The 23,177-nt window shown below is 41.6% G+C and overlaps 1 protein-coding gene across 4 annotated transcripts in view; it reads right to left on the reverse strand.

Annotated features, from left to right (window-relative positions):
• Positions 1-9,535: 9,535 nt before the first annotated feature.
• RAPGEF6 (Rap guanine nucleotide exchange factor 6) overlaps positions 9,536-23,177 on the reverse strand; it is a 226,827-nt gene continuing 213,185 nt past the window's right edge. For all 4 annotated transcript variants that reach the window (XM_084637270.1, XM_084637269.1, XM_084637268.1 and 1 more), the window contains 4 exons: positions 22,914-23,142; positions 19,163-19,674; positions 15,789-16,100; positions 9,536-13,774 (listed from right to left, as the gene is read on the reverse strand). In XM_084637270.1, coding sequence (XP_084493396.1) covers positions 13,749-13,774; positions 15,789-16,100; positions 19,163-19,674; positions 22,914-23,142 — 1,079 coding nt within the window. In that variant the 3' untranslated portion in view covers positions 9,536-13,748. The remainder of the gene's footprint in view (positions 13,775-15,788; positions 16,101-19,162; positions 19,675-22,913; positions 23,143-23,177) is intronic.

Consider the following 23,177-nt stretch of genomic DNA (forward strand, 5'->3'; position numbering starts at 1 on the left):
TCTCACTACTCTGCAAGAAATACACAGAGCAGAAAGAGGTGGATGGTGTGATGTTTGTTGACTCCCAGGCAATGATCTTTGGTTCCTTTAGAAGAAACCAGAATGCTATCAACAGAATATAATTCATAAGGAGGCTCAAAGGATCAAACAGTGAGTCATTATACTGACTTGTCAATGGATTCCATCACACATTGGTGTGTACAGGAGTGAGATACCTGGTGACCTGGCCAAAATTGGAAGATTGGAAACACAGGTTGGAATGACAATGGTTGAGAATATGCTGCCCTAACAAGGAAAATATTAGCTGAAATAAAAGGTCAAAAGATGGCAGATCCTGTGATTGATATACAAGATCTCAGAAAATAATATCCAACGCTGTGGATTGGTGGCGGGGCACACTGCATGAATGAAAATCAACAGCGATGGGACTAAGATATGTCCATACTCCGTAAAATGAGTCAGGAACCGGTTTACCACCTCCCATGTTTTGGAATGTAATATTGTAAGGAAAGTGAAGCTTTTCTGATGGGACATCTTGGATCAAGCCATTACAAAGGACTACGTATGAGTTGCTGAAGTCATTCTCGAACTTGATACGATTGTTGCTGGACAAGTCAACAACTACATCATCAGTATTCTGAATAGCTGCTTGGACATGATTTTCTGCTATCGTTTTGGCTGACACCTGTGTTATTAAATCTATTTTATTTTATGTTGTTGTTATGGGTTTGCTGAGTTTATTAGTATTGAACTGACTGTTGCTAGCACTTTGGAGGACAGGATTAGAATTCAAAAAGACCTTGACATATTGGAGAATTGGTCTGAATTCAACAAGGTGAAATTCAATAAAGGTAAGTGCAACGTACTACCCTTAGCAAGGAAAAACAAATGCACAGCTACAAAATGGGGAATAACTGGCTAGACAATAATACTGCTGAAAGGGGTCTGGGGGTTACAGTGGATCACAAAATGAATGAGTCAACAAGCCCATGCAGTTGTAAAAAAAATATATCATTCTGCAGTGTATTAACAGGAGTGTTATCTATAAGACTTAGAAAGTAAATCTCCTGCTCTATTCAGTGCTGGTGAAGCCACAGCTGGAGAACAGTGTTCAGTTCTGGGCACCAGTTTTTAGGGAAGAGGTGGACAAATTGGAGCCATACCAGAGGAAAGCAACAAAAGAGATAACTTAGAAAACCTGACCTATGAGGAAAGGTTAAAAAACCAGGACATGTTTAGATTTGAGAAAAGAAGAGTGAGGGAGGACCTGATAAGTCTTCAAATATGTTAAGGGCTGTTACAAAGAGGACAGTGATCAGTTATTTTCCATGTCCACAGAAGGTAGGACAAGTAGTAAAAGGTCTTAACCTGCAGCAATGGAGATTTAGGTTTGATGTTAGGAAAATTTTTCTAACTATAAGTTTAGTTAAGCTGTAGAGTAGGCTTCCAAGGGAGGGTGTGGAATCCCCATCATTGGAGGTTTTAAGAACAGGTTGGAAAATCAGTCAGGGATGGTCTAGGTCTATTTGATCCTGCTTCAGCACAGGAAGAGTAGACTAGATGACCTCTCAAGGTGCCTTCCAGCCCTAAATTTCTATGTTTCCATGACTTTTTAAAAAGTTTTACAGTTTTACACCTGTCATTTCCAAAGGTGTTGAGAAGATTAGAACCACCATTTTCCAGTATTTCCAATGGGAATCAGACAGCCAAATCCCTTAGGCAGCTTTGAAAATCTCAGCCCTTTAGTCCATATACACTAAGACAGGGGTGGGCAAATTTTTTGGCCTGAGGGCCACATCGGGGTATGGAAATTCTACAGTGGGCCATGAATGCTCACACAATTGGGGGTAGGGGTGCGGAAGGGGGTGAGGGCTCCGGGGTGGGGCCAGAAATGAGGAGTTCAGGGTACGGGAAGAGGCTCGGGGTTGGGGCTGAGGGGTTTGGGGTCCAGGAGGGGGCTCCAGTCTGGGACTGAAGGGTTCAGAGGGTGGGAGGAGGATTAGGGCTGGGGCAGGGGTTGGGGTATGGGGAAGGGGTGTGGGCTGTGGGGTGGGGCCAGGAATGAGGGGTTTGGGGTGGAGGAGGGTGCTCTGGGCTGGTACCAATGGGTTCAGAGGGTGGGATCAAGGATGAGGCAGGCTGTTGGGGCATGGGGGTGTGTGCGGGCTTGGGGCTAGGATCAAGGGGTATGCAGGGCAGGTGGGGAATTAGGACTGTGGCAGGGGATTGGGGCACCAGGGGGGCTCAGGGGTGCAGGCTCCAGGTGGCGCTTACTGCAAGCAGCTCCCGGAAGCATGTCCCCCCTCTGGCTCTGAGGCACTGCCAGGTGGCTCTGCGTGCTGCCCCGTCTGCAGGCTCCACCTCTGCAGCTCCCACTAGCCAGGAACCATGGCCAATGGGAACTGAGGGGGCCGTGCCTGCAGATGGGGCAGCACGCAGAGCTGCTTAGCCACGCCTCCGTGTACTACATAGGAGCTGGAGGGGATTCATCCCGGCTGCTTCCTGGGAGCTGCGCGGAGCGGGGCAAACCCCCAACCCCTTGCCCCAGTGGGAGCTGAAGGCTGGATTAAATGGTCTGACAGGCCAGATGTGGCTCGTGGGCTGTAGTTTGACCACCCCTGCACTAAGAAAAGATTCTTGTGTTTTTTTTAAAGCAGTAACACTTATTTTTATTATGTGCCATTTTTTCCCTACTTCTAAATGGCTATTCAGAGATAAGGAAACACTACAGGGAGATTAGTCATTTAGGAACTTGGGGCTGTGAACATGGAACCATGCTGAGAGACCCACGCTGCCCTGCACACACATATTCCTTGCCGCTGAGTGAACCGTGTCCCCCCAACTCACCCATGCCTCCTCACTGCTGAGAGAACCAGCTCCCCTCACCCCCGTTTTATCCTTAGAATTTCATTATTTTAAGTTTTCAAAAATTCCATTAGTTTTCATTTTTCGGATGCACTGTAAAACAAAGGCTGAACAGATGGACACAGGGGTTGCAAAGGTGCCTCATCACTGGTGTAGAGAGCCATGAGATGGTTGGAGTGCGGAGAAGCATGGGATAGTGTTGACCCATTTAAGTCTCTGTAACCCTTGTGGGGTACCAAGAGATTATCTTGGTACTGGCTCTGAATAGGCCAGTGTAGAGAGCTGCTGGGGATGAGACCCTGGGGACTCCCTGGAACGAGGAGGCAGAGAGGCAGTAGCTGGTGCTTCAGCTTATAGCGTGGAAGAGGGGCTGCAGTGAAGCCTTGCAATCTGCCTATGGATTGAGAGGGTAAAAATCCATCCCTCAGACCTTTGCTAGTTCCCTGCACATAGCCCAGTGACACAGGCTGCAAGCACAAAGGGATGTTCATTGTTCAAGAATAAACATTTTAAAAGGACTTTAACACAGCCTTTTCCTTACTGGTGCTCTGAATATTTGCACGGCTAAACCTGCATGACTGCTGATGCCCTACTTAATTGCACTCAAGCCTGGATTCTCAAAAGGATGAGTTTCAAAAGCAACCAGCTAAAATGACATGCAATGCTGCCCTCTGGTGGCAATTTTTTCACCCACCACCACTGCATTTAATTCACACTCCTCAGCTGTTGCATTGCAGTTCCTTTTTGATGACTAACGATCAAACTACTGCACAGCGGGATGATGTTGTCTGACATGTTACAAATAGACCAGCAGATATGGTCTCTTTCTGGATTTACAAAGGATATGTAGATCTTAATGCAGATCTGAGCTCTGAAGGTGCTCAGCAAAATACAGAAGAAGAGCAGGCAAAAGAAGCAAAGGGCTTAAAAAATAAGCCATAAATATAACACTTTAAATATGTGTATGGGAGGTGTGTGTGTGTGTCTCTGCTGAATACTTCATCTCTCTGCCACTGAAATAAGATAGGCCAGCGCCTGACAAACCGATTGATATTTAAAGAAGCTGCTGAGCAATGTATCCTGTGCGAAATTTCAAGCAAATACTCCTCAGTGATCCTCTACAGCAACAATATTCCCAATAGATTTATGAGCCCATTTACATGGGATTTTAAATGGTGAAGACAATTAAGTTCAGCCGTGGCTTAACTCTGCTCTAAGTGAGGCCAATGGGAGTTTTACACCATTGACTTAAATGGGAATAGAGCTAAAACCAACATTGAGCCCTTTTGAGAACCCCACCCTCTGGCTTCTAAATCCTACTAATAGATATGAGTGATGGGTCCAAATCCCCATTTACTGCTAGACCAGAGCCTGGCATTTTTCTTCTCTTTCAGGGTTAAGAGGTTTGCATTTGTTTCCTACACGTGGCTGTACTAGGTTTTATTCCTCCATTTGAAATAGGTAGTAAGGTGTGTCTGAGATCAGCCACACACCCAATATGATCAAGATGCAGGAAGTCTGCCATGCTGGGATGCCAGAGATCAAAGGGGAAGCACATTCTATGAAGTAATCTGCCAAAGAGGAAAAACAGCTACCCTTGGGAAATAGAAAACAGATGCATTTTACTTTCCAATTTTAAAGCATTCTTGGTCTTCTATAATTAACAGAAAGAGATCAGAAGAGCTGTAGGCACTTGTTGCATAATTTTCCTGTGTTTAACTGGCTGACTCAGTCTTTTCCTGTGCTCTACAGGCCGAGTGAAAACTTCTGCCAATGGAAATAGTAGTTTTCTGCATATGATAGCGAATGCTGGTGGTCTCGTCTCAGTATGTACTCATGAACCTCATGCTTCATAGCTTCAACTCTCATGCGTCAGGGTTTAAGCCACTGTCTATCAGAGACCAGAATAAGACCTGTGGAGTTGCAGGGAGGAGATTATCATCCCAGATCTGCTGATTTTGGGGTTATCGCACCTTCCCCTGAAGTATCCTGTCTGACAGATGTTGGTCACTGTCAGAGATGGGACACTGGACCAGATAGACCTTGGGTCTGATCCAATCTGGCAATTCCTATGTTCCTATGGTTACAACCTAAAGTCTGGAAAATTATTTACTTATTTTTAAAGTTCAGTGTGAATTTACCCTTCAGATGATCCATAAATAACTAAATGAAAGGGGGAAAATTAAGAGGTGATTTAACTGTTTTATATGTTATATGTTGCTTAAATGAGTGTAAATTGCTCTAACTTACACATCAAGGGACAAAAGAAAGGGCTGTAGCAGGATACGCAACCTGAAACAGGGGGGATTTATTTAGCATACAAAAGGGGTATAATTAGAAACAACTGGATGAAATTAAGGGATAATTTACATTGAATATAAAGAGAAAAGGCGCCTTCTTTATAGTGAGTCCTATTGACCTATACAGTAGTTTCCCAAGGAAAGTGGTGGATGCATTAATTTATTATATTTAAAGCTATTCTTCTCCAGGAACAAGGCAAGGGATGGGTACTTGTATCTAACAGAGTCTGGGCCTTTTGTGTTTTAAGCTGTTTTGACAATTCCTGAGGTGGGAAGGGGACTTCTCAAAAAACCCTGTTTGTGGAGACCCTCCTGGGTTGTTGGGGATTTTCCTGCCCTCTCCTGAGTTACCTTGAATAGTTCAGGAGGAAGGGGAGCTGGATCTCCTTCCTGGCTAAAAAGCAAAAAGGGGTTGCGACATGCTCACTGTAGGGAAGGGAAAGAACTCCACTTCTTCCGCTGGGAGAGGACTGAGAAAACATGCGACAGATGCTAGTTGAATCGCTTAATGCGCTACTGGAAGGCGCTCAGATACTATGGTGATGAGCGCAGAGCAAGAATCGACCCAGAAAAGTTTAGAATCTGTCTGCTCCTTCTCAATCCCAGGAGAGACCTCACGGGTGGATGTTGAGTCAGTGTGAACGCTTCCCCTCTCCGGAGAGACAGGGCCCAGGGAACATTTAGTCATGGTGCAGGCACTGATTGGGGATGTAAGCAGAGTCAGGATGAGCTCCACCCTGACATCTGGTGGTGAGGTGTGGCAAGTTGTGGAAATGAACTTCAGGGGCCGATCTCATTTGCATAGGCACACCCACCCCACCTAGAACGAGGCCATAGCTGCCCAAATGGTCACTTTGGCTGCTGTGGGATCCCCAGTGTCTCTGTTATTGGGGCAGGAAGAATAAATTGTTATTACCCTGATTATGGGAATCATGGACAGTGGAACTGTACTTGGCCTTTTGTTATGATGGAGGGACTCGCCATCAACTAAGTAGCACTCGCTAGGCAAGGGACATGGGTTCCAAAACTCTGTGAATTGAGAGAGGCTAGGAACAAGTATTGATGGTTGGTGTCATGGGCTCTCTGGTGAGGGCCTTACATGCTAATTCACTTCCTCCTCTCTCCACTGTGGAATATCAGAGCTAATTCTGATTCCATTAGGAGTCTAGTTACAGGCTGCTGAGCTGAATTCACTTTCGGCTAATGGTGCACCAGCACTGAGGCTCTCCTACTACAAGCTGAATTCACAAAAGAGCTGAACTGACTAAGAGCTGAAATCGCTGAGCGTTGTGTTAAGTAGTGGGGGAGCCTGAAGATATATGGTGGAGCAGAGCGTGGGACGGCGAGCGGAGCGGCTGGTGGAGCAGAGCAGTTTGTTGGATGCCTAGAGCAGCTCATGGGGCGGCTGGCAGAGCGGAGCCCCATGGAGAGGTGGGGCCATCAGCTTTGGACCACGTAAGGTGCCCCTTAACCCCTCCCCCATCTCCACCCAGGTTGGGAGGTAAAACTCTGCAGATAAACTTTTGAACTCTGGGGCTGCCCTGACCAGGGACAGAGACTTTTGAGGCGTTGGACTTTTGGGACTTTGGGTGATTTTGGGTTGCTGGACTCAAGAACCAAAGGGAACGGACACGCCCCAATTTGCTTGGGGTGGGTTTTTTGCTCATGGGTTGTGTTATGAATCCTGTTGGTGATGTTTCCCCAACATAATGCCACATGGTTTCTCTCTGTTATTAAAAGGCTTTTTGTTACACTCAGACTATGTGCTTGCGAGAGGGGAAGTATTGCCTCTTGGAGGCGCCCAGCGGGGGTGGTATATATTTGTCCCAGGTCACTGGGTAGGGGCTCGAGCCAGTTTTGCATTGCGTTATTGGAATGGATCCCCTAGATACTGAACCCGGCCCTTGTTGCTGCCAACTCTGACAGGCAGAAGGGTTACAGGTACATCTAGCCTTGGTGCAGGGTCTGTCTTTTTGTCCTGTACTTTGCTCAATGGAATTCTGGTCCATAAGTGGGACTTTTACATATTAACATCCAACACTGCATCAGCTTGTGTAAAAAGATGTGGCTGTGCAGCACTGGAAGCTAGCCCGACACAACTTACTCTTGCCTCAGAGAGGGAAAAACCACCCACATAATCCACTTGCCCTTCTGCGCAATCTCAAAACAAGGAAAGGCCGCTGGGTGTTTCCAGCTCAATGAGAAGAATAAGAGGAGCAAATAAAGGGTCCATCTTGAGCAAAGAGCCAGGCTGACCAGAATCTTGAACAGGAGACTGCGGCTGTAGGAATTAGGATCTAGGAGGGAAGATATTTTCCTGTACTTCTGAGACCGTCCTGCCTCTATTTTGACTGGTTAAGGGTTTGGTCTTATTGGTTATATTATTACAGCATGCAGTGAAGGAACCTCTTGCCCTCCCGAGGTATCAGGCTTCTTATGAGCCACCGCCCTCCTGTTCCAAAGGAAGTACGTGTGGGGAGTGGCAGGTGGGTGCATGGAGACTTGCACCACTATTCTTTAAATGCCGTGCTTCCACCAGTGGTTTATGACAGAAGGCAGGTAAAACGGTTTGTCCTAGTCTGGGGTTATTCAACTGAAGATATCTGGGAAGTGCACAGTAGGAAGCCCTGGGAGTTTGGAAGGAAGCCTGTCTGCTTTTCCAACCTGTCTGGTGCCCATTTCAGTACTTCCACTTGGCCCTAAGTAAAACAGAGGGTGTTTTGTACATGGAAGGGCATTTCTCACTTGCCCTGTTGTAATCCCATGCTAGAGCAGGTACATAGGAAATGGAGTCCTTATGTACTTCTGTTGTGGGCACAGCCTGCCTGGAGCGCTCCCTTTAGCCTGAAGATTAGTCTGTGGAGTGGGAGGTGGGGAGATCCTTTCCTGCTTGGGTGACACAGAGCCCTTTCCCTGGCAGAGTGAGAGTCTGGGGACACAGTCCGTGCTCTGATGCTGACAGACAGGGCTTCACAGAACCGGTAGGGCAAAGCCAGGAGCATTTCTCTGCAGGCCGAGGGGAAGGGAGTCTGAAGCAGAGCACAGCTAGAAGTCACCCGACAGGAGAAAGGCTGAGACCCCGTTTTATGTGACTTACTCATCAAAGTTGTAAATTAGTTCCTTAAGCGGGCACTTGCTTCTTTTGGGACATGGTGCCTCAGGAACAGGTAAGCCTCACCTCTGAGCAGACTGTGTGGGGTCCCTCATTTGCAAAACTGGTGCTCCTGGTTACACTTTCCCATAGCAGGTTTACTGGGGAAGTAGGCCCCAACATGCTTGTCTGACCCCAAAACCACGTGCCCTGGGCGAATGAGGATTGGTTGGAAGCAGACAGGCCACAGCTCGCCTGTAGCCACTCCTGAAAGGTTGCTGAACAAGCATAGCACCTCCTGAACTTGGCTGCTCCATGGTTGTGAGGGCGGGGCCAGAGGACCCAGAGAGTTAGTGCCTCTGGGCTTCCGCTGAGGAGAGGGAGATGGGAGCTAGACACTGGAAGGAGGTCACTACTATGGAAAAGAACAGGGGAAATCAAACTTAGGGCTGGTTTAACACTAAAGCTGTAAGGCGACCTAAGTTACGCTACCTCAGTTACACAACTGGGCTGTGTCGATGGGAGACGCTCTCCTGCCAACGTACCTTCCGCCTCTCGGGGAGCTGGAGTACAGACGTCGACGGGAGAGCGCTCTCCCATCGACTTAGCGGGTCTTCAGCAGACCCGCTAAATCGACACGGCTGCATCCACCGCAACAGTGCCCATTTAGCCATAAGTATAGACAAGCCCTTAGTGGGAAAAGCTGAATCTAAGTTAACTTGTGTCATGGCTGGAGGCAAAACTTCTGGTGGCCTGAAGTGAGCAGCAGGTCCTTGTCCTAGAGCCCCCAGCAGCAACATTTCATCCCCTCCCAATGCCACAGGGAAGATTCCCGCCCATTTGTAGAAGAGGGGAGAAGCCATGCAGCAGAACAGCAATGAGCTCTGTGTTTCAGTCTCAGTCACTCTGCCTGCAGACCCAGGCTTAAGCGTTTAGTCAAGAAAATCTGACCAACACCTAGGTGCCAAATTCCACAATCCCCCTCCCCACCCCCCAAACCAGGCTCCCATTGCTCTGTCCTATTTTTATTCCTATTTAAAATAGAAACACTCACTTAATTGCTGTTCCTCACCAGGGCTGAAGGTGGTGCCGCAGGCAACAAATGCCACTTCTGACTGCACACTTTGCATATCCCTAGGACTGAACTCTGTCACAGTGGAATCCTCCGCTCAGTTACGCACTTTTATAATCAAAGAAGGTCAGCTTAAAAACAATGAATGTATGTAGATTGTTTATTGATTCCAACATATTAGTAGATTGGATAATAAACAGTACTTTTAAACATTCTCTTAACCAAAAATATAACAAATATTTACAATCACTCAGTAAAAGTACAAAAAGCATACAGAGGCACTGTCTTTCTAAAAGACATAAGTGTAAGAGGTATCAAAAAATAGGAGACACGTTGCTTGTTACGGAATACTTTACAATCACTGACTTGTGCAGTACAATTGCTATTGGAATATCAATACATCTGTGCAGTTGTTGCCAATATGCTCATATATTTAGAATTGTATTAATACCAAGCTAAACTGCATTCCAGATATATAAAAATAAAGATAAAACAAAAAAGCACAACATAAACTAAAGCTGAATTGGGAACTCAAGATGGATTTTTCTCCCCATTTTTAAATATAATGTATAAAGCTTTTCTAAAGAGAGTATCCCTTTTTTTCTGATCTGTTTTTCTGAAGGCAGTCGTAAGTATATCTTTTAAAAAAAAACTAATTCTAATATACAAAAGCTTAAAATGATATATATTTGCATTGTTGTCTGCAACCATGTGATCCGAGAGAGAAAGAATGAAGAAAAACTTTTCAGATTTATCTTTTGCAAGAGAATTATTGATAGAAAGCAGAGTCTTTCTGCAAAGGTTGTTTCCTATAGGCTCAATCCTTGGAAATGCTGGCCAACCTCCATCTCCCATTGACTTCAATGGGAAAGGATGACACTCGGCACATCACACAATCACGACCTGTGAGAATTGGAAGGAAGCCATGAATCTCACCCTGCAATCATCTCCCACATAAGAAGCCTCACTGGTCCCAATGACTCTGCTCAGTGAGTTTAGATGATGCACATGAGCAAGAAAAGGCCTCATATTCCCACTCTGGTAATGACGGTCGATCATTCAACTCCTCTTATTGTCCAACACTTAAAGGAAGCATATCTGAAGGAATTCCCCTTTAGTTTACTGTGTTGTATTTATGGAACAGGCAAACTAATATAACAGAAGCTCAGTTGTTTAATTTCATTATGTGGAGGCCAGTTAAGTCAAAGGTACTACAATTGGTTGGAAGGTTCTTTCCGAACGGTTTGGAAGGTTGAGATTTTAATTGCACAATGAAATATCACAATGCAGGCAAAAAAATCAAATTGGTTTTAATCAAATCCTTCACTCATCACTTATGAGCAAACAAACCATTAGTGAAAGAGTAAGTGGAGGAAGAATATTAGTGGGGACATGAATTGCTCAGCAGAAGTTAGGGCTGTGTAACAGAAAGAAATCAAAAGGGACAGAGTGCTGCACAGGTAAGTCAGCTCACATTTTTTTGTTCCATGAGATACCACTTCCATGAAACAACGTAAAACCTGAATTATGCAGTCTTAATTCACAATTTTCAAAGCTGAAAAAAGGGATAACGTCTCTTCAAATCCATACAAGACACACTACATTTGGCTATTTCCCCCGATCAATGTGATCAGTTGAATTAAAAAACAAATGAAGTCACAGCAAGGACAAGCAGATGCAAGCCACACTGTCCAAGTCAGAAGAAGCAGAAAAAGTAGTTCGTTTATCAATAGTTTATGCATGATTTATTTACATTAGTTGTACTGTCTATTCGGAAAATATGATTAGCAAGACTTTCACTCACTTTAAAAACAGTGTCCTGAAAAGTACTGCTGAACAGCATGATGCTGTTGATGTGCAAACACCAAGTTTAAATGGGTAATCAATATCACATGGCTGTCTTAATGGATACCAGATGAGGGCCCCAATCCAGCTCCCATGGGAGTCATTGTGAGTTTTCCCACTGACATCAGTGGAAGCAGTATCAGGCCCTTAGATAGAAAGGAGGTCACCTCAAGAACAAAGACTTAATCCTTTACGTTTGTTCAACAAGCTGAAATAAACTACAAATCAATATCTGAGGTCACTGAAACCTTAGGACTTAATTTATCTGGCACAAAACATGATTTTCTGATTAAATGGTAAGCCTATTTTGTACGCTACTTAGAAGCTAACAAATGTTTACAGTTTACTGTGGAATTACTAGAATTTGCAATTTATATCCTGTAAGACATAATTTTAAGTATTAAGAAGTGAACATTATATATGCTGAAAGTAACCATTTTGCCCTAGACCATTTTGACACTTATATTAATCTTGATTCATTAAGGCCTACACAAGTTCATTGTACACATTAAGGCCTTGACGAAGAAGAAGGTATCCTTTAAGAAACAGCTAATCTGCTTTTCACTATGATTTTTCAGCTATTTACTCCTCAGACGCTCATACCAAAAATCTAACACATAGTCAATCAACTAATTATGAATTAGGCAGCCTCTCCCCACATTACTGCTCTTGACTGATTTAGGACTTCAGGATACAAGGATCAATACAGGGTACATTCCAGCCACAGGATAATATTAAATCTGGCACACACACGAACACAAGCAAAAGTTTGATCGAACACATTCTTATGTTTGTAAACATCAGCCCCAAATAGATACGGATGATGCACATCAAAGGCTTTGGGTTGTTTTTGGTACTTGTGTCATTTTCAGAAAATGCTGCATTTGCCTTACACGAGGAAAAAAATAAAATAAAAGCAATTTTAAAGCTCTTCATAACGTAATACAGAAGTTCTTTGAGGCACCTGTAAAATGACAAACATCTGTCTAACTTAGTCTGTAAACATCCCCATTAAGATTTACAAGTAAAATGTCAAAACACAGATCCACACATTCGTCTCCAATTATATTATTTGATTGGGTTATCCTGTGCTAGAACAAGAAAAAAAAATGCACGTATTTCCAGTTTTACCCCATGTACTCTGGTTGGCTAAGTAAAGTTAAAGCAAGCAACTTAGCTTACCCTAATTGTACAAAAAGAACATTAGAGGTGAATCCTGGCTCCATCCAAATGAAAACCACCATTGATTACAACCTGGCCAGGATTCACTCTAAAACTTGAAACATTCTAATCTAATTAATTGGATGAATGCTGTAGGTTTTCAGAATCAATTATACACTATATTGTACTATATCTCAAAATGTTCACTTTCACAAATATTATTCCATAATGGCTTGTGTTGATATAAAATTAGTATGTATTCATTGTATTATGTGCAATGGCCTATGGTTAAAATGCTATATTAATACACTTTCTTTCTACTCCATTAATGAGAGTGGTGACAATTTTCCTTTTAAATAATTCCAGTACCTAAAATATTTGAATTTTGGTACAAGTAGAAAAAAAAAATATAGGATGATCACAGAACCCACAGAGCACTAATTTTACTTTCTATTGCGAACAATGTGATTTACATGCTGCACTATGCAGTGCAAAATTTGTTTACAGTCGTACTTGGAAAGTTTTGAACATACCAAATAATTTCACAGGAACTACAGCCTCCATGTTTCAAACCTTTAATTTGGGGGAACGTGGGAGAAGAACTCCAGTTATTTTCCCAGCAGGCTGATAGTTAAAGAATTCCATAGATATTATGCAGGGTTTTCTAGAGCAGGACCAAGAGATGGCAGTGTTTCATTGCTGTATGCACATTAACTTCCAAATCCTTTATTCCATTTACATTAAGTACACACCCCAAATCCGGGTATTTCTGAATGAGTTAGTAGGCCCCTTGTTACCTGTGTCTGTTTCAATAGCACAAAGAATATTGACATGTATCTAAGTTAGTACCCATTTTCTTTGTCAGTGTTCACACTAGCCAACCAGAGCACTCCCAGTACAAATAAAAGAAAACCCTCCATAAACTCCAAATAAATAAATTACTTTTTCAGATAATGCCGCAGTGTCCCCAATTTTGCTTAAGTATGTAAAATAACATTCTTAATTTTAGAATTATAAGTCATGTGGAAAATATATATCACAGAAATCTACCAAAGGATTATACAGAAGAATGCTTCCAAGTTTCAAGTGGTTCTTGACAATTGGTGGTCCCAACGTACTAAGATTGGTCCTTCTCATCATGCTGATTTCAGTACTCAGGTAGTCTGTACTCCTTGGAAATGGTATTTATATCACAGGCATAAATAGTTTCCTTAGGCTGTGATAGCTGACTGTGGTAGAGTGAAGTAAGTTAGAGAGATTTATGATTCAGCCAGGTTCATATTGTCCATGACTGAGGCAAATACAACTTTTGAGGTTAGTAGCAGCAAGTTGTCAGCATTAGCTAACATAATCATATGGTTCATAGTCCCACGTCCCCTGTGATTTTAAGTGGTTTTCATAGATAGCCCAACGGTTAGACTGCTGATACTTGTTCATCTTCTGTAAAACAAGAAAAACATTGTAAATTGTTACATCAGACATCTGCCATGAACATACAGTACATTATTCAATACGTTGACTAACCCCTACCATTTACTTCTAGTGATTCTGTGGAGATTGTACTGCCATGTAATGCTTTCAGAATCTAATCAAATGACCAGAATAAAATAAATATCCTTATTCAAAAAGACAGGTTTCAGAGTAGCAGCCGTGTTCGTCTGTATTCGCAAAAAGAAAAGGAGGACTTGTGGCACCTTAGAGACGAACAAATTGATTTGAGCATGAGCTTTCGTGAGCTGCAGGTGCCACAAGTCCTCCTTTTCTTATTCAAAACGTTTCTCTACCGTCCTACATGTTTCTTAGCCATTTGATGAAGATACACAGAAAAACAGATGAAATTGAGTATTCTCAAATTATTACTTTGAATGCACTGGAAAATGCATTCCAGTGACTCCAAACCATGCGGAATGGGACAGGGGAGGAGCAAGCAATTTTCTAAAATGATAAAATTATCCAAACATTTTAAAACTAAAAAGGAAAAATATCTAGAACTGTACAATAAGTTGCATTTCAAAAATTTGGAATAAAATATTGGTTGGCCTCTTTGTATCATTATCTTTTAATCTCATAGCTCATGAGTTGGAATCATGGTACACAAGAGTAATATACACTACAGAATGTTCTACTATCATGCAATGCAAAAATAGGGTTGCCTTATATCACAAAGGCTTTGACTCTAAATGCCTGTTGTTTTCAAGCCAGATGGAAATTCAAGCAAGTCAGTACTATATTCTAATTTAAAAGCTTTAGTTCATTGACAGTGGGGAAAAGGATTGGTAATACTAATGCATAACAAATTGGAAGATTGAAAGAATAGCACCGATACGTTAGTGTGGAGTCATCTTTTACAAACACAAGAACAGCTTTCTGAAGCATATATATATATATATATATATATATTGTTGCAAGCAGCATGGATTGCTTATGGCAGTATTGACAGTCACTTCAAACAAGGGTGTAGAAGAATTTAGTTTAAGAAGGCAGTGGCAGCTCAAGTTTGGCCCCAATTTCAAACTTTGTAAAAACAAACTTTTACAAAACCTAAGAGCAACAGAAAATTTTCCATTAATGTATTTGTTCCCAAAAAGCTTTAAAACATTCTTCTGCAACATTTGCACATGACAACTGCAATGTAAACCAACCAGAAATGGAAGAAAAACCAAAAGTGGAACCAACTTGTTTCCACTGTCCAGATTGAGAGAAATGCAAAGAAGTGAATCGTAATTAGGATTTCAAATATTCTTCAAGAATTAATAATCCAATATGGTATTTTTTAAATATAATTTTTAACCTGACAGTGTCCTTTTAAGGCATCAGAATTGGTCAGACAAAGGATGTAGAATTGAAGGAGAAGATAGCACTGTAGAGGATCTAGCCCAGGGGTTCTCAAACTTCATTGCTCCATGACCTCCTTCTGACAACAAAAATGACTACATGACCCCAGGAGGGGGACCAAAGCCTGAACCCACCTGAGCAGGGATGCCAAAGCTGAAGCCCAAGGGCTTCAGCCCCAGGTGGAGGGCCTGTAACCTGAGCCCCATTGTCCTTGGGTTTTGGCTTCAGCCCCAGGCTGTGGGTTCGGGCACTGGCTTCAGCCCCAGGCCCCAGAAGTCTAATGCCAGCCCTGGCAACTCCATTAGAACAGGGTCATGACCCACTTTGGAGTCACGACTCACAGTTTGAGAACCACTGATCTAGAGTATCTTAATTACACTTTTGCAGATCTCACACATTTTGATAAAGAACCCATTTAGTGACATGATTACGCCATGTGCTTTTTAAAATACGAAGGCACACTTAATTTGAACAAATACATTTTCTTTAAAAACAGTTTCAATCTCAAAGAGTTACTGAGAACAACTCAAGAACATCATTTTGAGGTAACACTTCGCACAGTAATGAGACTTGACTTACATATCAGTTCATTTAACATCTATCAAGTTAGTTAACATACCATCCTCTTCACTATCTGCGTCAGTCATATCTGCTAGTTTAGGATGGGACGGTTGCCGTTTATGCCATTGAGGCATCTTCGATGAAATACAGGCCACTGGTTCACTACTGAGAGAAGCTGATGAAAGTCTAGAGAGGTCACTATGTAGCATCTTTGACCTCTGCACTGCCACGCTATAGTCTGGAGGCTTTAAGTGTGGGTGATGGGGTGATCCTTCCTTTATGTCCGCTAAAGAAATCCCCATATATCCTGGAGGGGTGGGCGGAGGCTCCCTATACCTATCGTCCTTCTTAGGTGAGGTGACACAGTACACTGGTACAAGAAATAAGCAATGGAAATGTTAATGAAGAAAACCAAGGAAACAAAACATTAAAAAAAAAACTGTGAAGTGTTACAATGACAAAACAGAAACTGATAACAAAAGGCAAATGCAGAAACATTGGTTATAACAGCAGCAGATTTTTATGCTTTTAACTTATACTTTATACTTATTTTGAAAAGTCAGTGTAATAGCAAAATGACTGAACTCATATGCTGAAAAGCCAATTGAAGTTCAATTGGCCTATGGTCTTATGTTATTTAAATGCACTGAAATACTCCAATTACAATTACAGTAGTTATAATACTCTGCACTTCTATAGCAACTTCCACCACAGGATTTCACAGCGCTTTACAAATATTAATGCAATTATCTTTACAGTAATCCTGGGAGGTAAATATTCTTCACCTCCAGTCTTTAGGTTGGAAAACTGAAATACAAGAGAGGTTAACTGACTTGCCCAGTGTCACAATTAGTTTGTGGTGGAGTCAGGCATAGAGAGCAGACTTCTTGACTTCCAGCCCTGTTTATGAACCAGAAGAGAAGTTCTTTAAACAACTGACTTTATTATAACAAGATTCTACTACACTTGCTGATATGCAGTATGACACTAGTACATGTTCTATGCTTATCTATGATGCAGGAAGAAATCAAAAGCTCTGTATGAAGCTCTCACTAAGAGACAGATTGTACATAATATTTTTGGCTTCACAAACATCCCATGGAAACAAGTTCCACAGGCTGACTGTGTGTTGTGTGAAGAAGTACTTCTTTTTGTTTGTTTTAAACCTGCTGCCTATTAATTTCATTGGATGACCCTTACTTTTTCTGAAGTATGTCGACTCACTCAAGGGTTATAAATAAAATGACTCTTATCTTTCACAAAATCAGTATCCAACATGCCTTAAAATTTTTACTTGAAAAAGATCAGTGATAGTGCTATTCCCACAGCCCTGTGTGGGAATCAGGGACCAATTCATGAATTTCAAGAGGATGTCTTAGATGCAGCAAACAACTCCTGCAGCAAATTGTCTTCAAGCCCCTCAAGAGAAACGCCACCAACCAATTAATGAGTTGGGCTCTCTGCAAGGTGTGACCATCCCCCTCATTTAAGGGGAAAAAGTACGAACTATCGTATAATCTGGCACGTTTTACTTAGATATTTGTAAAGCACTCTGAAGAAGAAACATTTGAATGCAAAATATTATTGTTACTTTAATTTTCTTATTTATTATATTCCCAAAGGTGCCTCTATCTACTAATATTGACTGCAAGAGAGTGCCATCCACTGGTAGAGTTGGACATAGCACCAATATTGGCATCCACACCGTTACAGCTCCATAATTCTCGTAACTTCTCACAATATAAATCACTTAGAAACCAGGACACTAAGATACCACGTAAGAAAAACTTCAATACCCCCACTCCCATTCTGCATATAAAACAATGCTATTAATGAGCATTTTAAAAGTGCAGGAGTTCCTTGTGGGAAAAGTGTTTACAGACACTGCTGGTTTAATAGCTTTTTCAGGAGAAATGAAGTGCGAGTTCTACTGAATTGATCCTTTGCCTTAAGAGACTCCCTTAGTCTGCCCTGTTCCCACTGAGATCTTCTCTTCTTTCAGAAGTCTCATTTCTGAAACCATCTTCCCAACCCAGAACAGACTAAACAAATGGTGAACTAAAACTAGAATATCTTTGATGTGATGTATGTGATGAAGTGTGGATGAGGAGTTTGCAAAATTAAACATCTACTTGTGACCCAAGATCCATATCCACCTATTTTTTCCCTTCACTGAATAGGATGCAATGCACGTTCTGTTGAACTATGTTGCTGAATGCTTCTTAACAATGAATACACATAGTTCAGCAACATGGCTGCATGCAAAGAAAAGTGTGCAATGCGGTACATGAACAGAATTGGAAACAAGAGAGAAAGGAGTAAGAGATAAACAAGAATGCATTGAGTGGCTCACATGCCAGAATGTCAGAGCTGATGAAGAGTGCACTAGTGGTTAGGATATATTATTAGGCTAGGGCAGGGTGTGTATGCATGTGCTGGAAGGAAATGCATACAAAGTAAATTGTAGGGGGGTTATGAAAACTTTCTTAGACAAGCTCACCTTTTCCACGGAGCCAGAAAAAGAGAAGGCCTCCACCCTATATGTGACATCAGGATAAGTCTGCTCAGGCAATTACCCTATGATGATAAAGTAAGTCCCTCCAGCAAATTGCTCAGGAATTAAATTGGGTTTCAGTTTCAACCCCTAACTTCAGCAATTTTTTAGAAAGTTTTACTCCATGTTTAATCTTTTTTGCAATCCAACTCCTTTAGTCTTGGTTGTTTGGCATCCCTACTCACTGAGTCACTGAAAGAGCATGTGCACATTAATAAAATATGCCTTTGGAAGGCATATTTTATGTGAGGAGAAAGTGTGTTTTTCTCCTGCAGTATGCAAACGTCAGCTGGCTAAGCAATCTAACAGCAGGCAGTGGAACGTGATGCTATGAAGGGAATCTGCATAGCTTCTGGGCTCCCTGGGACAGGAATGTTATGGACACAGTGTGCTCAGTCTCTTTGCATCACTAGTCAACCTCCTCCCTTACTAGTTGCTGGAAGGAGCAGTGTCAGTGGATTCCCACAGGAGGCATGTCCAGACCTCCTTGCCAGAGGAAAATGTGGAGCAATAAGGGTTGTGTGGGATAGAAGCAAAAGAGGAGGATTAAAAAAAGGTGATCCCAAGGGAGTCTCAAGAAATAAAGGAACACTGAGAGCATATGTAGAAATGCCTGATGCTTCCCTGAACATAGGCCTCCTGCATTTCCATAAGGCTGTAAGGAAGCATGTTGCTTTATTCTTTTAATTTTCCTAGTTTAAAAAAAAAAAGTTGGTTTGAAAACACATTGTCTGGGTACTACTTTGATTTAAACCACATGTAAAACTGGATTTAATATGCAACCCAGCCCCCAGATCTGCTGATGTAATTTCTTAACAACTTAATATTAAAATGCAAAACAGATGTGGAAGCTTCCACAGGTTTTTGGCTTGGCTTACCTATCAGGCCTTTTTCTGTACTTGAAGTAACAGTTTTATAATTTGCATCAGTGGCTGGCTTACAGTCCAAAACCTCAGTCTGCTCGGCTGTAGAGTGCTCCAGCCCTCTCCGTTTAATTGTCCCGTAGTTTGTTTCATACGTGTCTGACAGAGAGCTTGAGGAGGCCCAGCTTTGCCGAGACTGATCGTGTTCTGTGCTGGCTTTTGACTGCCAGTTATTTTTGGAAAAAGCTTCAGAATACAAATAAGTCTCTTCAGGGCAACAGTTTGAGGGTTCTACTTCAGCAATGGGTCCATCTAGATGAGTGTGACGGTAAGAATTCAAGAGATCCCAACTTTTCTGGTTTGGGATATTCTGAAAGTTATCATGAGAACTACTTGAACATGAAGTCCAGCTTCCACGGCCACTGTCCGCAGCTTCTATTGTGATATGCTCGTGGGAGATCTCCTCATTGCTCATGGAAGATGTGACAGCCATCCCTCTGATTATAGCAGGTCTAGTTAGTGACCAACTAAATTTGGAGACAAAATAAATTTTTTAAATATTTTTGGATGTTTTCTACATTTTCAAATACACTGATTTGAATTACAACACAGAATACAAAGTGCACAGTGCTCACTTTATATTTATTTTTTATTACAAGTATTTGCACAGTAAAAAACAAAAGAAACAGTATTTTTCAATTCACCTAATACAAGTACTGTAGTGCAATCTCTTTATCATGAAGGTTGAACTTACAAATGTAGAATTATGTATTAAAAAAACTGCATTCAAAAATAAAACAATGTAAAATTTTAGAGCCTACAAGTCCGCTCAGTCCTACTTCTTGTTCAGCCAGTCGTGCAGACAAACAAGTTTGTTTACATTTGCAGGAGATAACGCTGCCCGCTTCCTGTTTACAATGTCACCTGAAAGTGACAACAGACATTTGCATAGCACTGTTGTAGCTGGTGTTGCAAGATATTTACATGTCAGATGTGCTAAAGATTCATATGTCCCTTCGTGCTTCAACCACAATTCCAAAGGACATGTGTCCATGCTGATGACGGGTTCTGCTCAATAACAATCCAAAGCAGTGTGGATTGACTCGTTCATTTTCATTATCTGAGTCAGATGCCACCAGCAGAAGGCTGATTTTCTTTTTTGGTGGTTCGGGTTCTGTAGTTTCTGCATCTAAGTGTTCCTCTTTTAAGACTTCTGAAAGCATGCTCCACACCTCGTCCCTCTCAGATTTTGGAAGGCACTTCGGATTCTTCAATCTTGGGTTGAGTGCTGTAGCTATCTTTATAAATCTCACATTGGTACCTTCTTTGTGTTTTCTGAAATCCGCAGTGAAAGTGTTCTTAAAATGAACATGTGCTGCGTCATTATCCGAGACTGCTATAACATGAAACATATGGCAGACTGCAGGTAAAACAGAGCAGGGGATATACGATTCTCCCCTAAGGAGTTCGGTCACAAATTTAATTTATGGATTATTTTTTTAACGAGCGTCATCCGTGTGGAAGCATGTCCTCTGGAATGGCGGCCGAAGTATGAGGGGGCATACGAATGTTTAGCATACCTGGCACGTAAATACCTTGCAATTCTGGCTACAAAAGTGCCATATAAATGCCTGTTCTCACTTTCTGGTGAGATTGTAAATAAGAAGCAGGCAGCATTATCTCCTGTAAATGTAAACAAACTTGTTTGTCTTAGCAATTGGCTGAATAAGAAGTAGGACTGAGTGGACTTTTAGGCTCTAAAGTTGTACATGGTTTTGTTTTTGAGTGCAGTTATGTACCAAAAAAAATCTACATTTGTAAGTTGCACTTTCATGACAAAGAGATTGCACTACCGTACTTGTATGAGGTGAATTGAAAAATACTATTCCTTTTGTTCATCATTTTTACAGTGCAAGTATTTGTAATAAAAAAAATAATACACTTATGTCGCTCAGGGAGTGTGGAATATTCAGATCCCAGAGCGAAGTAAGTCTTGCTGATATAAGCTGTAGGGTAGACATAGCCTAAGACAGTTTCAAGTGCACACCTTCAGAGCAGCTAAGAAATCAATTAGACCATTACTGGGAGATGCTACTTCGAGGCACTGAGGAAAAAAAAACCTGTTAACTTTGCTAAAGGCTGAGATTCTAAAAAAAAATCTAAGGACAACGACTGGTTTAAAAGTGGCCAGCATGCTGTGGGGCTGACACACAAACAGAGACAGAGGGAATATGCTATAAAGCTGACCGCCCATTCAAAACTTCTCTGATCAGCTCTGGATTGCGCTATAAGTGAATATCAAGGATAATATATAAAATTCATCAACATGTACATTATATTGACACATTATGGAATCTAGGAATCGTGTTAGAAGCATTTTTTATTCCCTTGCCTTTCTATCTTTTGAACTTTTCTATCAAAAAAATATTTTTTTCACAAAAAATTATGGAAACTAAAACATGGCAATAATACAGAGTTGGGAGGATTTGATTTTAAACTATAAACACATGTAAATACCAAGTTCAGGCTGCAATACGATCCTTAATGCAACAGTATGCGTTCTCAAAAACTGTGATTTTATGTGCTTCAATACCCTGGCACATTGGGGTATTTAATTAACTATTCTATGTCTGCGGTGAATAAATGTCGTATCTCTGATGAAATTGGAAGGTCCTGTGCTTTTTAGAAAAGAATTATTTTAGTTTATAAAGTGCACCTTTAAATAGATCTACTATTTTCCAATTTTATCACATTGGAAAAACTGGGATTGGTAAATATTCAGAAGTTATATTATCTTAGCAATGCACTCTCTCTCCAATAGTCTCATTGATAAGGAGAAAGCACTACAAAATACTCATTCTTTCTCACATTATTGTTGGGTTTCACAGCTACACAAGTAGACACAACTCCTCATAGTATTCAACAATGAAAAGTGTGTGTTATTTTTTCATAAAAAAAAAAAATCATTCCCTTCTCTCCATGGGCAGATTTTTGCCAGTGTTGCATTATCAAGCATTAATATTTCTCCTTAAAAACTGACTACTAGCTCAGCCCAGGTATTTGATATTTCAAATGTAAAGAGAATCTCTCTCCCTGAATAAAATACACTGTGGTTGAAAAGACAGCATTTGATCCCAAGAGATACTGAGCCCCTTGATTTCCATAGAAGTTGTCATGGCCCAGCACATCACAGGATCAAGCCCAACGTTTTTAGATATATGTGGCATCTTTGAATGAGCTACTGGTGGCAGCCATCTTACTAAGAAGGCAACAAACTGTCTGGTATGGGAACCTTAGGAGGCAAAAGATGGGAAACTAGTTTCTAATCAGCCTCAACAATCATAAAAACAACTTACAAAATGTTTGGGTTACATATTAAAGATTAAAGTATTGAAGTGACTGATATTACTGATAACCAGCGACAACTGCTAGCATGCTGTTCTCATTCAGCTGCCTTCCTCAGCACTGTACAGCAAGGAATTTGTTAAATATCCTTCAAGCTCTCAGTGTATTTGCATTTTCCTGCAAGAGACATCCATCCAAAACCTGCTGATGCAGAGAAGCTCGTCTATCTAAATTATACTGCAAACTCCTTGTGCGCAAAAAACTGTCTTCCCCTACGTTTTAAAACAGCAAGCACACTGATTGCTGTCAACAAGTTAATAATAATAATTACAGCATAACCCTTAACTGTGCCTTGACTAAAGCATTTTGCTCCTTTTCCTTACGTCAGTCAGCCAAGTACCACAGCACAAACACTTCTCACCCAATGCTAGGCTGGCTATACTCAGCCAATGGTTGAGGAACTTCTTTTCTTTCTGCTGCTCCTGCTGAATCCATCCCAATAAGAGACTGAGGCAAACATCTCTCATCCTGTAGGGCTGCAGACATTGAGTCGGCAGAGCAGTTACTCACGATGCTGGACCGCGATGAGATCTCACTGTGGCTGGAGTCTGAGAAGTTATCAGATTTAGTGGACGGTATGAGGGCATAGCCTAAATGAGATAAGACATGCAGCAAATAGGAAAAC

Source organism: Lepidochelys olivacea (assembly GCF_965140295.1).
Source record: "Lepidochelys olivacea isolate rLepOli2 genome assembly, chromosome: 8".
Taxonomy (NCBI): Eukaryota; Metazoa; Chordata; order Testudines; family Cheloniidae; genus Lepidochelys; species Lepidochelys olivacea.